At 38.8% G+C, this 17,284-nt stretch overlaps 1 protein-coding gene across 1 annotated transcript in view; it reads left to right on the top strand.

Annotated features, from left to right (window-relative positions):
- The first annotated feature begins 3,582 nt into the window (after positions 1-3,582).
- Positions 3,583-17,284, top strand: part of LOC107673990 (neuropilin-2-like) — a 76,313-nt gene continuing 62,611 nt past the window's right edge. The window contains exons 1-2 of the mRNA XM_016467842.1: positions 3,583-4,229; positions 13,346-13,523. Coding sequence (XP_016323328.1) covers positions 4,157-4,229; positions 13,346-13,523 — 251 coding nt within the window. The 5' untranslated portion in view covers positions 3,583-4,156. The remainder of the gene's footprint in view (positions 4,230-13,345; positions 13,524-17,284) is intronic.

The following is a 17,284-nucleotide window of genomic DNA, read 5'->3' as shown; positions in this document are numbered from 1 at the left end:
CACCATATGTCCCATGGGAATATCTGAACTGATTATTAGCATGTTTTTATTATCATCGTTTTAGATTTTTACACCGTGGCAGAAAAAGCACCCTGACCTTGTCTGCTTAAAGTGAACTAAAATCTGCATAAATGAATAAAAACAAAGTCTAGCTAAACAATAAATTGGCCTTTTTTGAGTCATCAGTACTACAACTGAATGTCAAACATGCTGCTGCGTGTTGCATGAAAATCTGTCCTTCCACCTGCCTACTGTAAATTCCTGGTGTGAAGGCCTTCCCAAAAGCAGTTCTCGGTGAAGTATTTTCGGCATGGCATAGCTCTGCTGTGTCATTAAAAAACCTCTGTGTCTGTAGTTAGAGCTTTTGATTGTAGAGCAGCTTGGCTTGGGTGGGGTGGTTCTGTTCTGTGGCCGCCGGTCCAGAAACATATGACATTTCAGCCTTAGATTACGGTTCTCATTTAGCCTATGCCAGTGGGCTGAGAAACACACCTTAAATCCTTAAACCGTGTGGTCTGCACAAAAGACATGCATGTTGTGGCTTTAGTGTGGAACATTAAGGCACTGAATACTTCACTGTATGCTTCTTTTAAAATGAAGAAGGTATTAGTCAATGATTTAAGTTTCAAATTTGATCCTACACTGTTCTTACATGATCTCGTCACGTCGCATGTGAGTGGCGTTCAGTAATCATCTTTGAAATTAACTTGCATGTATAATTCAGCTCAAATCCTAACTTTTGGCTCAAATAATCAGTCATAACAATCACCGCTGTAATTAATTTCAGTTCATTTGTCACACTGGAAGGGGAAGGTCAAATTGAGTACATTGCATTCTACACTACAATTCAAATGAAGTTTGGGGTAAATACGATTATTATTGTTGTTTAAAGAAATTAATACGTTTATTCAGCAATAATGCATTCAATTCATCGAAAGTGACAATTAAGACATTTATAATGTTACAAAATATTTACAAAATGACAAATCAGCATATTAGAATGATTTCTGAAAGATCATGTGACACTGAACACTGCAGTAATGATGCTGAAAATTCAGCTTTGCATCACAGGAATAAATTACATTTAAAAATATATTAAAATGGAAAATAGTTGTTTTAGGTTGTAATAATATTCCACAGTATTACTGTTTTTACTGTATTTTGTTATTAAATAATGCAGCCTTGGTGAGTAGAAGAGACTTCTATAATAAAATAATAATAATAATCTTACCAAACCCAAACTTTTGAACGGTAATTTACATGCAAAAAATCACTTGTATTATTTACGATACCAGAAGTTCATCCTGAAACAGTATTTCGATGATTAAAAGAGATTTAAAGCTCATATAACATTATTTTATGGAATAATTAATATAAGGGTTTAACAAAAATTCAAGCTGCATGTTGCATGTACCTTTTAGAATGTATTAACATGCATTTTAAATGCATTACTGTACACACATTTCTTTTTGGTATGCATAAAAGACTTAATCTTAATAATTCCAAACTTTTCTGGTAATACTCTGATAATACTCTTATTATCTGCAAAAATAATAAGAGTAGTATGTTATATGCTCTTGTGAACATATATAGGCATTATGTATGAGTAATGTCAAAGAAAAACAAAATCCTCAATGTATCCTTTAAGAGTCTAAACAGATGAGATTTTTTGAAATAAGAAACCGTGAAATGTTAGTTCATCAGGAAGGAATGGCTATGCACCAGACATCAATCTAGTCCAACTGCTGTGAAGGTCGACAGTTCTGGCTATGCTCCTGCTCTGCCCTTGACGACCCATGTTGTTCAGGTCCTGTGGTCAGGTCTGTCCCCCTGCAGGTCAAATCACGCAATGACTTGAGATTTCTGAGCTATGGCAAAACATGAAATAAACATTGCCACACGTTGCCTCATGTAATTGTGCATTGCACACCTTGCCTCATATCACGATGACCATTACTATGCACGTGGGCAAGACTATGAACTTTGCATTTGTATTGCGTGCAAGCCACCTTCCTAGAAAGGTGAACTTGAATTTGTATGATTTATCATGGTTTCATCATATCATGTGATATCTTGAAAGTTAATTGCATTTCAGGCTGTGTTGCTAGAGAGGAAGGCCAGTCAAAATCCAAAAATAACATGCACTGTAGCTTTGAGCGTGTGTGTGTGTGTTTGTGTGTGTGTGTGCGTGCGTGCGTGTGTTTGTGTGTGTGTGTGTGTGCGTGCGTGCGTGTGTGCGTGTGTGTGTGTGTGTGTGTGTATGTGTTTGTGTGTTTATGTGGGCCTGAGTTTCTGGCAACTGATGAGGTACACAAGTGTGTGAGAGACAATTAGAGAGAGAACGCGAGTGCTGATGTTTTATTCACAAATTAATCATTGTTTTAAAATGGTTATACATTTGAATATCACATGCCTCTTAGAGAGAACACTGACAGAGTGTGTCTTGTTTGAAAACATAGTGATAATCACACGGCTATGTAAAACATCTGATTGGTCGGTTTCTGCATTCGGCAGATGATGATAAACTTAATCTACAATTCCATTTGAGAAATGACCTAACCGATTAATCATTTTTGAACTACTTCATTGAAAGTGATTTGCTAAAATGAATCAGACTGTCAGAGCTGAGAACGCGAGAGAAAGAGGGATGATTTAACATTAAAAACTCTTTTAAGAAATTACTTTTACTATTTATATTTATTTTGCTACTAAAATACTACTACTACTACTAATAATAATCTTAAGCGCTAATGGTAACTTTTGAGCGATGACTGATTCTATGGATCTTTTCATTGAAATGAACCAATTTAGCAAAAGAAACAGGGATGATTCACAATCATTCATTTTTTAAACTCTATTAACGACTCATTTGAATGCAACTTCTGATAACTTTTGAGAGATGACCGATTCAATGAATGCGTAGACTGAAACAAACTGAATCGCTAAAATGAATCTGCCTCTAAGCTTTAGAACGCGAGAGAAAGATGGATGATCCACAAACGGAAACTTTTTAATGAGTCGCTTAAACTGTTCGTGTTTATTTTAACAAGAACAATTATAAGAAGAAGCCAAGAGCAGTGTTGGGGGTAATGCATTACAAGTAACGCGAGTTACGTAATCAGATTACTTTTTTTAAGTAACTAGTAAAGTAACGCATTACTTTCCATAAAAAGTAACAAAGTAACGTAATTAGTTACTTTTTTATGGAGTAACGCAATATTGCAATGCATTACTTTTAAAAGTAACTTTCCCCAACACTGGCCAAGAGTGCGAGGGAACCTTTGTGGTAACTTTTGAACGATGACCGATTCTATGGATCCGTTCATTGAACGAACCGATTCGCTAAAAATGAACCGGACTTCTCAACGCTCAGACAGAGAGAGAGAGAGAGATAGATAGAGAGAGAGATGTGTTTGTGAGAGAGAGAGAGAGAGAGAGAGAGAGAGAGAGAGAGAGAGAGAGAGATGTTCTCTAATCAGTGACTGAGGGGAGGCGGGCCAAGAAAGCTCAGTGTAATGCGATAGCTGCTCCGCTCAGAAATGCTATTACACACATACTGACTCACTCACACACACACACACACACACACACTCGCACATCCACACGCTCTGTCACAGCTCTGTGCGAGCACAGCAGTGCGCTACAGCACGCTTCTGTGCGCAACGCAATTCCACTCCTGTCTGGCAGTTTGGACAAAACTTGGTGCCTCCCGAGTATGACTGAATGACTTACGAGAGCAAGACGATATCAGAACATTTAAACCAGGAGGGCAGCGTGTTTTAAGCGGACGATTAAGGGAGAGATCCCTGCGGAAACCTCTATCAAACCATCGGAGACCAATAAGGCAATGGAGCGCAATAACGCACGCAAATCCATGACAGCTGAAGACCTCTAATTTAGTATTATTCGAGGAAAAGCCGACAAAGCATGACTGTATGAGAACATGAAATAGCTAGATCATGTTATGCATTGTTTGCATTAGCTGTGCGCAATTGGCTCAACAGAACTGCATTTGAATATGACTTTCTGAGCACTAAAAAGGCAAAAAGTCTTGTTTTCTTTTCTTTTCTCACTCTGTATTATCGGCGTTTGTTCCTTGAAGAAGATCACTAGTTGAATACAGGTCACTTCTTCAAGGCAGCGCGTTTTTGGAAAGATGGACTTCTGGATATCTCACCAAGGGATTGCATTTATTTTTTGCTTCGTTCTGAAAGTCGGCGCAACAGAAAGTAAGTTTGTCTGTTTTTCTTTAGCTTTCATGACTGTATCGGTGTGTCTAAATTCCCATCCAGTGAGGCTATCCGCAAATGGCAAACAGATTTCTCTCCTGGCGAAGCGAAGCGACGTGTGTTTCTGCTGTCCAGGCAAACCAAGCTGAGAAAAGGAGAGCTTCTGGTTTTATTTAGTGGAGAAAAAGACTGCCCAGCAGTCTTACATCCTTAGAATAAGTGCTTACGAGACATTGTATTTATTTTTTATTTTATTTTATTTTAGATAGTTTCATGTCTAAAGATGAAACAGAGACATTCTGATTTAGGAATCTGGACAACTTAAGATTTCCAGACCAAACTGGGGTGTAATGTATGTCATATGTAATCATAAAAAATAACTAAAAAAAAAAACGTAAAGGTTCCGATTTCAACGGTAAAGGTTTTAAAGCCTAATCGGATAACTTTTTTAAAAAGTTCCTCTAAGAAATCATTAGCCTATATGTAGATATAAATACCTATAATCTAAACATCAAAAGAACCTTTTCTATAAAGAACCATGTAGATAGGCTACAGCAAATGGGACTTTATATAGCCTAGCTAAAGAATATAAACCATTTTTAAGAGAGAACAGCAGAAACCAGAACGTGAAATTAAGTCATATTCAGTGTAGCCCTTCCAGAAAACATCACTTCGCGATTATAACGAAGATGATGTAGGGATCTAAACTAGCAGGGTTCATCTGACTTAACCGTTATGTTAAGTTTCTTGCGCTTCTGGTGATATCATGGCAGAGTTATATAGTATTATATATGTATGCAACTGAATGATATTCATGTAACATATTTGAAGTATTCCGAGGTAGGCTACCTCAAAATATACTGCCGTAGCCAATGTGTATGCAGAACGATAGATACTGATGGATTTAAAGTAGCCTACCGTGTGAGTATTGTTCAGTTATAGTGTCAAATAAGGAATAGGCTACTCACCACTGTAACGACGAGAAAACTACAAAACTATAATTATATCACAAATATACGGTTAGATAGCTGAGCCAGAAAAGGCAAAAGATCATTAAGGTTTACAGGAACCTCAGCAGATGACATTTACTGACTAAAGATTCCTTTAAAAAGTCGACCCAGAGGTGTTTGTATATTTGGTTCCTCACCGTTTCATAGTAGCCTACACAGTCGTTGTCCACGTTTTGAAACGTGCTTGTTGTCGGTCATTTTTGGTCTTCATAAGGGGTTTTAACGGGAAAACGGAGTCACGGCGGGAGCGGACTTCAGAGCGCGCGTATAGCCTATATATTGCATTAGTGTTAATTGCGACGTGTTTCGCCCATTTCTCCCGGAATAACACAAAACAATGGTTCATTAGAAGCTTTCAAATAAGCAGAAGTGATAAGGCTGCAGCAACACAATGTCGTCCAAGTTTCCACAGGAGATTGTTTTCACAGATATCGTCAACAACACATCGTTAATTTGAGTATTTTTGAGTAATTTAAGTATTTTTGTAATTGGTCGTATGGCTCAAAACCTCTTAGTTAGTGAGGTATTGTGATAATATACATAATATTAATGGTGTTTTTGTGCAATTTACAGTCATCTCTATGCCCTAGTCTTCTCAAAGAACATACATTTATCTAGAGTACAGCAGCACCTGCAGTTTTAGACCAACAGGTTGAAAAAACGATGAAGCAGCTAGAATTAGTGGTGAAAGGTCTTCAAATAATGGAAAGCTGCAGCTGCGAATGAATGAACCCCACTTGCTTATGGATGACATTGGCTTGATTTAGGCTCTATGCCATTGTTGCATTATTGCTCTTGACAGATAGGCTACAAACTCATCATTGGAGCAGCTGGCTTATGGGTACGGTGGCATTGCAAATGATATTACTTATTAGGAATAACCACTTTAAAGTGGCTAGACTAAAGCAGCTTTAAAAAAATAGGGCTTGCACTGTTTGAAGTGCAGAGTTCAGCAGTTGAATAGAGATGGCATTTTACAATGCTGTTTATTTTCTGTGATCATTAGCAACGCCTGCAATTACATTTTGATAATTGTTTTCATATTTACTCAGGGGGTAATTTGTGTAAACAGTTTTGATTTGCAAGCCCATATCTTGTTGCAGACAATTATGCCATTATTTTAAGGTTGGGTGTTGAAAAACCCATTTGGACCGCAGCCTGAAACCGTACACATGCAGCACTCTCGTAGGTACTTCTGTAACGCCCCCCTCCCAGAGCAGCATCGACTGCAACAAGCGCAACACAATGCACTGAATTATGGACAACAAAGACACAGCATCTCTTGTGTGAGATCCATTGCCTTTAGGGGCCTTTCTCAGTTTTTTTGTTTTGTCCTGGCCAAAAAGTGACACGTTGACCCACATAGAATGATATCAGACTGTCCATGTGTTAACAGTGTCGTTGCAGTGGCATATTTTCTTTTATTCTCAAAAACACTATTTTCACCTGCCTCTCTATTTGTGCCAAACACTACATTTTGTCAAACACTGCACTCAAATCTGGAACCTTCTCAACGAATCCTTCCAGGATGCTTACCAGATATTTAACTTAGAATTTTCTCCTGTTTTAGAAGTTCAAGATTGTTGCACTGATGCATTTTGGCCTGTTTGCAATTGCATTTTTACTGGGTATTTTAAGTTTAAGGAACCTGTAACTTATTTAGAGGTAGAAATCTATTATATTTCACCTTGTTTTTGGAAAACAAAGGGACAGAGAGCATATTAAACTGCATTTTATTGTTTTTGAGTGGTGTTTGCACATGCAAAACATGCTTCCATTATGCTAGGATGTAATGGGTGATTACTAGGGCGTTGCTATGTGGTTTTAAGAGGTGTTCTAGGTGGTATACAGTATTGTGTGTTTCTATGCTTTTGCTAGGATATTTTTGGTGGTTACTTATTGATAAAAAACCCACTTCCATCATTTTTGGTCCTTCTATATGGGACGCTTTTGCCTGTTTTATCATCTGCCAGGTAAACTCCCACGTCTGATTGATCACCAAGCTGCACAGTTTGTTCATGTTTGTAGCACAAACAGTGCAAGTTTAACCAAAGTTTATTTTTTTAGGGTTTGTTTAAATCACTAGTATGAACAGCGTTGTAGTTTTAGTAATTATGATAATTGCATATTAGCAGCTTTTCTTTACCTCTAGGACAACATTTTTGTGTCCACTTTAGCTTGACACACCTGATTAAAGGATAAAGAGACACATATAAATACTTAATGTGAACAAACAAAGCACTTAGTTCTCCCCAGCCTTCCTGCAAATAGACAGAAAGACGCACACACGTATCTACACACATCTTCTTTTCATCTACAACACCCCGAGTGGTTGTGTATGCCGTTTCATCCTATTTTTCTGGGTTTCGTGAATAGGAGAAATACTAATCTATGCAGAAGCTAGCAGTCTCAGCTCCGAAAAGAAGGTCAGAAATTTGCATTTGGGGCCAGGAAACCACGACCGGATCAATCCCTGCGGAGGCAGTGGGTGCTGAGAACTCCCTGGGTTGCTTGAATTGAGGAGGAATTAAAAATATAGCATAAATAATTGAAATGGCCCCTCCTAGTTAGTGTCATTTTGAGCTTTTAGTGGAGCATGAGTGTGGCTGTGAGAGGGAAGACAGACAACGTGACACATTGATGTTTGTAAATTAGGGCACCGCAGAAGTTTCGGTCAGCGATAACTGTAAAATGTATGATGCACGATCAGATGCACACTGGGAATTGGTGACTGAAGTGCATTATAAAATCTCTAAAATCTGATTGGATGAACTGCGTTTCTGAGTTTTTGTAAAATAGCTGATGCATGGTCCTGGACCTGTATAGCATTTGAATTCCACGTTAATTTAGCAATCATTTGTTCTTTATGTCTTATGTCTTAGAAACACCCTAAAGTTGGTATAATACATATACAGTGATTACTATTAATACATATAATTATTTATGGAATATTGACGTCTTGTACCATTTTTATACCACTTAGTTCTGATCCAGTTGATAATCTTGTGGTTTATAATGCTCTAACAGTGCTGTTTGTGAAGCTTGGTAGCTCTTTTTATAAAGAAATTAAAAGGTGTGGAACCCTTTCCAAAAAGCAAAACCAAGACATTTCAGTTATGAAAATGAAAAATTCAATGTTTTTTAAAGGGATAATTCAACCGCAAATTCTGTCATCATTTGCTCACCCTCATGTTTTTACAAACCTATATGGAAAAAGCAGACCAAGTATCATAAAAGTGGTCAATATGACTTGTGCGCCATATTTCATGTCTCCTGAAGCCATATGAAAGCTTTGTAAGAGGAATAAAATGAAATTCATTTCATATGGATGCCTATTGGACTCTTTTGGTGAGTGCTTAGATGGTAGTGAGACTCGTGAGAAAGACAGAATGAGAAAGCGTGAGCGAGAACGCTTTGGTAAGGATGAATGGATCAGTGCTGATTTCCTCACCGCGGGTGACAGCACTTTTTAATTAAGGTGCGAATGGAAGGATGAAGAGAGAAACAGAGAGAAAAAGAGCAGGTGAGAGAGATGGAGATATATCATGGTCTCTCTACATGGACGCAACTTATCGCCACAGTGACCGCTCAGCACAGCGATGATTCCATTAATAGAAATTAATACCAGCAGAGAGGAACACAAAACATCTGGGTGCGTGCTCAAAACATGCACACACAGAGTGTTTCGTATTTAGAGGGCTGTACGTTTTAGATCCCCTTTTGTTTTAGTCTTTCTTTTAGTCTTTAAAAGCATCAGCTAGAACCTCATGTTATTAAGGGATTAGACTTAAAAAAGAGAAAAATCAGTCATTATTTCCTCACCTTTTATGTTGTTCTAAACATGTTTAACTTTCAGACTGAAATACGAGTCATTGTTTACTGGTAAATGTTCCCTCCAGTGATCCCTAACCACTGCAACCGGATCAGTGAGTCAGTGAGTCAAACCTGAGAGGTAAACCGGTCTGATCTGTGAAAAACTTTTTTAGACTGGTTTTGTAAACTGGATTAATTGAAACGATCTGACTCAAAAGAATGATTTATTTGCAAACCGGACATGGCTACTTTTCTCATGAACGTGCGAAGAAGGGCCAGGGATGTCATGTTTGAAATGGTGATGTGCAGTATGAACGAAATATTAATTTAGATATTAAATCTTTTGAGTGAATTGGTTGATTTGGGTCACAAAACTGGTTTGAATGATTTGTTCACACAGATTCACCGAACCTGTGATCCAGTCACAGCTCGATGACTTTCAGTCTGTTTCTCACAGAAAAGATGGCACACATATGGACCATGTTTATGCAGCTTTTATGGATGTTTATGGTCATATTTGTTTGTCATCATTCTCATTTCAACATCTGCTTTTGTGAAAAAAAAAAGAAAAATGTGAGTTTGAAATTACATAAGGGCGAATAAATATTTTATTTTGGGATGAACAAGCCTTTTAAAGTTACACAAACCTTATTTTTATTCTTTGTTAATTCCAGCAACCAGGTCTGAAATCTCTTCTCGGGGCTGTCTGTAGCCTATCTCTCCTTCTGTCTCTCTACATGAAAGGGCAGATCTGTCTAAAAAAAAAAAAAGTGCCAAGCTCGCAAAATCCCCCCTCATGGATTTATTTATCCTCAAGACCCTCTTCCCTGAAAACACACAATAGCGCGATAGACACAGCCAGAGAATACATGCAGACAGAATGAAAATGCTAGAATGATTGCTATCTGTCTGTCCTTTTGTGTTCCTGTAATATATTGGGTAATAATACCGAGATGAGGTGAGGAATTCATGGGAGGAGGGCTGCAAGGGAGCTGTCAAGTCATCTTCAGCACAAAATAAGAGGAGAAAATAAGGAAGAAGGAAATGAAACCTATTTTTAGGACCTTTTTTTTTTTTTGCAACGTGACATTATTTTCAAGATGACTCTAAACACAAAAATCCTCAATGTAATGCAAATAATAATAATAACAATAATAAATGTTATTTAAATGGTTTACGCTGTGCTAGCTTAATTTAGACAGATGGACACATGCATAGATGGATAGATGGATAGATAGATAGATAGATAGATAGTGTGTACATATATATTACATACTCTTTGTGTGTGCACTTACATTTTACTGGCTAGCTTTTCCCCTTCAGAGGATGTAGTAGAAAAGGTTTGTCAGGATTCGGTTGTTGCCTTAAATGCCACCTCATTTTAAGTGTACCTTTTAAAAAGACATAATAGCAGTGGAAATGTCAACACTTGAAAGAAGCCCCAACCATCCTTATACCTTTTATTCCGACTCTTATGACTGGCACGAATGGGAGTCTTGGCTTCAGGCGATACTCAACTCCTTGTCTCAAGATTTTCCACCACACCAATGCATACCGCTGAAGATCTTTAACGTGGTTTTAGGATGCCCTGCAGCTCACTTTTGAAGGGCAATTTCACAAGTTTTCAGAAAATTCTGGAGTTGTGCATTTGGGGTCGAGTCTCTTTGTGTCTCATTTTTACCGTGTCTCATTTTTGTTTTGATTCTCCCTGGCTATTCATCGCTATTCCTGTGTTGCTTAAATATTAGAGACTCCATCTGTTCTCATCCGGGTTATGATCGTATAATTCATGCAATGTTAGAAATATGCCCGCTGGTATAGATTCTGCTATACGTTAGGAGCATATGGGATAAGGGCAAAGTAGTCATGAAGTTTGTCCCGTCAGAAAGAGTAGGAGTTTTCCTAACACTAGCTAGACAGCCGTGTTTATCTATGTATTTGCAGAAGCCAACATCAGACCCAGAACTGTCAGTCAAACCACCCTCTTCCTCTCTGAACCTGCACTATTCCCACTTTCCCTTTCCGACGTGTGCTGTGATGTATCCTGCTAAACATAAGCGTGTTAGCCAGTTCCACTCACCTTTTGTGGAGGTTTACATTTTTATCATACAGAAAATTTAATCTTCAGGCTCGTTTTCTCAAGGTTGATGGCAGTAATCATGTGTACCTATGCTCTCAATGTCTGAGTCATTCCTTTCATCCAGTACCTTTTTAACTCTGTAACCTTTACAAATGAATATGTTCTATTTTATAAAATATGCACAGGTCAAGCTCAGACACTTCAGCTTTATTCAGTTTAATGTGATTATTTAGTTGCACAAAATGAGCAGGACTGAATTGAAGAGCTACAGTTAGTCACTGCTAAATGAGGGAGTGACAGATAGCTTACCTGAGGATGGCATAAAGCTTATTTTGATATATCTTTTTGAATGCCTTTTGAACCAGGATGAAATGTTTAAGAGTTGAACGTTTTAAGTTGCTATTTTCTCACCACACTTCCTAAGGGATGATGTCATTCAGGAACTGGTGTTTGTTAGTTAAGGGATTTTACAAAAGACAGACAGGATATAAAGTGCATCAAGGACATGGGGAAAAACCTATAAAATGATGACCAATTCAAACAATATTTCCAAGAAACATGCTGAATATTAAAGGGATAGTTCACCCAAAAATGAAAATTCACCCTCGCGTAGTTCCAAACACATAAGACATTAGTTCATCTTCGGAACACTAATGAAATCCGAGAGCGTTCTGAGCCTGCATAGACAGCAATGCAACTGACATGTTCAAGGCCCAGAAAGGTAGTAAGGATATTGTTAAAATAGTCCATGTGACATCAGTGGTTCAACTGTAATTTTCTGAAGCTACGAGAATACTTTTTGTGCACAAAGAAAACAAAAATAAGGACTTCATTCAACAATTTATTCTCTTCAAAAAGTATTCTTGTAGCTTCATAAAATTACAGTTAAACCACTGATGCTGTCCGTTGCTGTCTATGGAGGGTCAGGAAGCTCTCGGATTTCATAAATAATATCTTAATTTGTGTTCCGAAGATCAACAAAGGTCTTACGGTTTTGGGACGACATGAGGGTGAGTAATTAATGACAGAATTTATATTTTTGGGTGAACTATCACTTTAACGCATTGCTTTTAAATTTTGCAGAGAATAGCAGACATGCCAACAATGGCATCATCAATTCAAACTTAAATAATGAACTGATTTAAAATAAATATAATTGTGATGTTCTGATAAAAGAAAACAAATACATTTGATTTCCATTTATGCAAATTGTAAGTTAAATATTCTGTGAAGGTGACATGAAAATGTGCTGCATAGTAGGAATGACCCATCTGCTAATTCCTCAGTTGTCGTTTGACTGGTATGCGGTTAAAAAAACCCTCACTGCACGGTTGTCAGGGTGAAAGACCAGAAAGTATTTCTGTCTCCTAATCTTAGCTCCATTTAGAATAATAATGACCAGAGTGATATCCTCTATGTGTGAGGGCGGCATGAAAAAGGGCTGTTGCGCATGTTAACGTGAACGCTAGCATGTGGAAGGAGTGTTTGGTGAAGATAACAGAGAAACCACGTTGGGTGAGGTGGTAGAAGAAAGGCTTTGTTATGTTGGATCCCATTGCAGCTTTGGGGGTGACCTCTTGAACCTCCAGAGAAGAGACCTGCGTGTCACTTCCTGTCTCAGAGTTGGCTGTGGTGGACTATTATATATTGTAGAGAGCATCGGAAATGTGTTAAATGCTTCCAGACTTCTACATTAACATTGTGGGATAACTTAAAAGAACATAAGGTAATTGGAAATGTGGGCGTCATGTCACGGAATTGTCAAATTAAAAGCTTTATTTACTGTAGAAATACAGTATCCACATAGCAATGCCATTAGGGAGATGTTATTTTAGCTTTAAGTCAGCATTCCCAACCATTTTTCCCCAACCAACTTCTATAATGAGATGTATTTTCAAGAGGCCTCTGTGACATCATTCAACATGCACCAATTACTTGCAGGAACTTGTATTAATGAACACAATAGGGCTAAGGTTGATTTAATGATGGTTTAACCTTAATATAGCATTGCTTTTGTCCCTTGTGTGTTTTGACAACTTGATAAGTATTCCTAGTAGCCATGAAGTGCTCGCTCAAGGATTTGCTAGCTCTTGTGATTTATGTATTTAATTCAAACCGCACTGCTTGACCAAATTAGCATTAAGTATGTGGCTAATAACTAACTTATCTAGCACTCTACCTCACCTCACTTTCTCATCTCCCTTCTGTCTTAGTTGAGACATGCGGAGGCCAGCTGGATGCCAGTAATGCTGGTTACATCACCTCTCCAGGATACCCTCTGGAATACCCACCCCATCAGAGCTGCCAGTGGGTGATCAGCGCACCCGAACCCTCTCAGCGCATCGTGCTAAACTTCAACCCCCACTTTGAGCTGGAACGACTGGATTGCAGGTGAGAAGAAAGTCTGGGATAAAGGAGATTAGCTGGAAAAAGGGGGAAATTAAGTACTAGTCCTATGGAACGATAAGCATGTGCGTGCAATTAATTTACCTCCAGTGGAGCATTTGCAAACCCTGCCCTGTGTGTGGAATTGTTGATGAGGCGAAAGTGGAAGATAAGGGAAAAGATGGTGTGAAAGAGGAAGACGTCGAATACACATAATTTATCGGATGAGAGAGAAAGATAGGAGCATTTGCAAACCCTGCCCTGTGTGTGGAATTGTTGATGAGGAGAAAGTGGAAGATAAGGGAAAAGATGGTGTGAAAGAGGAAGACGTCGAATACACATAATTTATCGGATGAGAGAGAAAGATGTAAGTCAGGGGGAAGGGGTAGAGAGGATGTGTGAGAAAGAGATAGTGGTATGGAGGATTTGAGAGAAAAAGCGACCCGGAGATGTGGAACTATGTGAAGAGAGGAATGACATTGAGGGTGAAGTTAAGAGAGATATAATAGGGTTTAGAGCGAGCCTAAAGGGCTTACGCTGGGATGCAGTGCAGCTGTCACTGGGAAAGGGAGTCGTCTAGAAGGCTTTTTGTGGAACTGTTTCCCCTCAGCTGTAAAATTAATTACGTTCATCCATAGGCTCTCGCTTCTCAGAGTCTGACTTAAATTACAATGATCAGTAGATTGGTTCTACCAATGTCACTGTTTCTTTTACCCTATAGAACAGGGATTGGCAACTCCGGTTCTGGAGGGCAACTATCCTGAAGAGTTTAGCTACATCTCTAATCAAACGTCAGCTCTCCAGGACCAAAGTTGCCCTTGTCCCATATAGCTGTGAGACTTGGGATATCCTAAAACAAGTGTGTCCAGACCTGCTCCTGGCGGGCCACTATCCTGCAAAGTTTAGATCAAATTCTAATTAAACACACTTGAACTAGTTAATCAAGACTAGAAACTTCCAGAAAAGTGTGTTTGGGCAAGTTGGAGCTAAATTCTACAGGACATTGGCCTTTCAGGAGCAGGATTAGACACCCTTGTCCTACAAGGTAATTGTTTAAGACACTTCTAACATTTGGACAGATGGCAAAAGATGTATTGTAGATGTATTCAGGTTCAGATTTTTTAATGGGGTGTAGACCTCTAAAGGAGCATTTTTAATAGGAGCAGTGACTGCTAGCAATGAAACAAAGTTGAGTAGAGTGTGCAATGTGGTGATCTATTCCCCAAAGTCATGACAAATCTGTACAAGGTGTACAATGTTAAAGGGATAATTCACACAAAAATTAAAATTTTGTGATAATTTTCTCACCAAACCTGTATGACTTTCTTTCTTCTGGGGAATCAAAAAGAGAATACTCACCCACAGGTTTGATACAACATGAGAATAAAAAAAAATCATGACCGAGTTTTCATTTTTGGGTGAACTATTCCATTAAGACTCTCTCAACGAATGACAAATGGTCTTGTACTTTGGATACATTAGTCAAAATTACTGTCTGGGATTTTACTGTCTGAAATTACTATCTGTCATCTTCAGGGCTGTATTGTCCCTGCTGGTGTGAAATTGATGTTGTTTTTAAGCACTTTCTTTTATGAGTGGTTTAAACCCGCTGTGGCTTCCCCACGGGCCGTCCATGTGCATGACATCAACAGGAAAGGGTGTGTCTCAGTTAAATCTGTTGGATTCCCCTAAAAAACAACCAGCTATGAATATACCGGTATCATTTAAATTAGGCCATGTGTCAAGTCCTCATATATGTTTGTGTAAACAAGCAAGATATTCACTTCTTTCTGCTTTGTGGTACATTTGGAGGTTTTAACCAAACAGTCTAGGAAGAGACATTGGAAGAAAGTGGTAGAGATAGAGAGAAGGACAGACACCAAAAATACACACCTCAGTGGCTGATGTCTGTTGCTGATACAGCTCAGGCTAATGCCCCCTCACTCCCCAAATGAACATTCTGGATTTGCTGTGTACAAATCTTCAATCTCTTTTCCTGCTTGGGTGGCTTCATCAGGTTGGACAGCTCTGGCTGTATTTGTTGTTCAGATTAGGATTCCTAAATGAAATAGAGTGTACAGAGGTTTCAGAAAGGTATTACCTTGAAAGACATTCCCAATTGGACTCCAAAAACAGGCGAAAATGTCAGGCCTCTTAGTTCAGGGGAAAATGTAATGGTGGTTGCTTGAGAGTGTGTCAATGAATAGTTAGTTACAGTAAAACAAGGGTCTCCAGTCCTGTTCTTGGAGGGCCACTTTCCTGCAGAGTTTAGCTTCAACACACCTGCCTGGAAGGCTCCTTGATTAGTTGGCTTGGGTTTGTTTAATTAGGGTTGGAGCTAAACTCTTCTGGAAGGTACCCCTCCAGGCAGAGCCGATCCTCTCTATATGCAAAGTATGCAAGCTGCGTAGGGCCCCCGAAACACCAGGGGGCCCCCTTGCTCTCATAGATGATTAATTTTAGTTTCGTTTTTGAATTTGGCCAACGGTTATGAAAACCGCTTATGTCATTTATTTTAATGCGGTGCACCGTCGCTCTTTCTACGTAAAAATCAGTCAAATCATGTAACGTGAATGTCATACAGTGTCTTACTCGAGACAAAAAAAAAAACGAGTTGAAAGCGTACCGCGCCACGGAAGAGACACCGTTTCTCAAGCGGACAAAGGTGTTTCATTCATTCATAACTCATCATTCATAACCTCCCCTGGTTTCCTGACAAACTGATATAAAGCTGTGCATCCTGCCATAGCGGCTATTGAGTAAAACCAGCCCATCAGATTAGAGTTTGCCATTTTGGGAAAGCTCTCTTTTTTTGTTTGCTGTGTGCACCACACAATATCCAAAACAATGGGCAATAATTGTACCTTTAGATGCACAGCTTTTCACCGGGGCAATACTCTTTGAGCCTTATCTATGCATAAAAGGTACATATCAGTATCTTAGAGTAGTAGGTTATAATATGAACCCTTGAGGTACTATTATGAACCTTAGGGGTAAATAAGGTACAAAGATGTCCTTTTATGGGTTCTACCCCAGTGACAAGCTGTTGTACTTCTAAAGGTACAATTTTTGCACATTTATTTATTTTTTGTCCTCAGAGTCCATCTGAGGCTGATATTCAACATCAGCAGGGAATCAATGTTGCTGTTTATATGCCGTCAGTTCAGTAGTAGGCTGAAATTGAGCTGTAAGTGCTTTTGTAGTTGTGGCTTGCAAGATTATGATACCAGAAAACACACACTGTCCATTTACTACACTCATTCTTAACCCTCATTACTCCGTCTCACAGTCTGAATAAGGGGAAGTGGAAAGAAATGTGTGATGAAAAATTACAAGAGGTGTCAGGTGCTTTACACTACTGTGCTTCATAAACTGGTCTCTTTCTAATGGTCCACTTCAAGCGTCCATCTCCTCCATCTGTATTTTGATATATACAATGAGTCATCGTCAGCACATTTAAGCGAGGTATGATTGAAAGGCCTGGCTCCGTCTTTTAGATGGCAAACACTTACACACACTATATAGCAAGCACATTTAAATTCACCTTGTGCTTATAAGTGCTGGCTCGGAGTCTCTGTTACTCGGAGGAGCTGCCTCGGTTTTGCTTAGCTTGCACAATTTACTCTAGACAAGGTCAAAGCAGCTTCTTGTGCCCTAAACCATACTAACTAATGCGCTTCTAAAAAGCATCTTGTGGCTCACATGATGTAGTTAGAATAGGTGTGGTATCAGTGACATTTTTCAAGGGGCACTTTCAGCAGGGAATT

The sequence above is a fragment of the Sinocyclocheilus anshuiensis genome, unplaced genomic scaffold (assembly GCF_001515605.1).
Source record: "Sinocyclocheilus anshuiensis isolate Anshui unplaced genomic scaffold, SAMN03320099.WGS_v1.1 scaffold348, whole genome shotgun sequence".
Classification (NCBI taxonomy): Eukaryota; Metazoa; Chordata; class Actinopteri; order Cypriniformes; family Cyprinidae; genus Sinocyclocheilus; species Sinocyclocheilus anshuiensis.
This window is presented reverse-complemented; position numbering and strand designations above follow the sequence as displayed.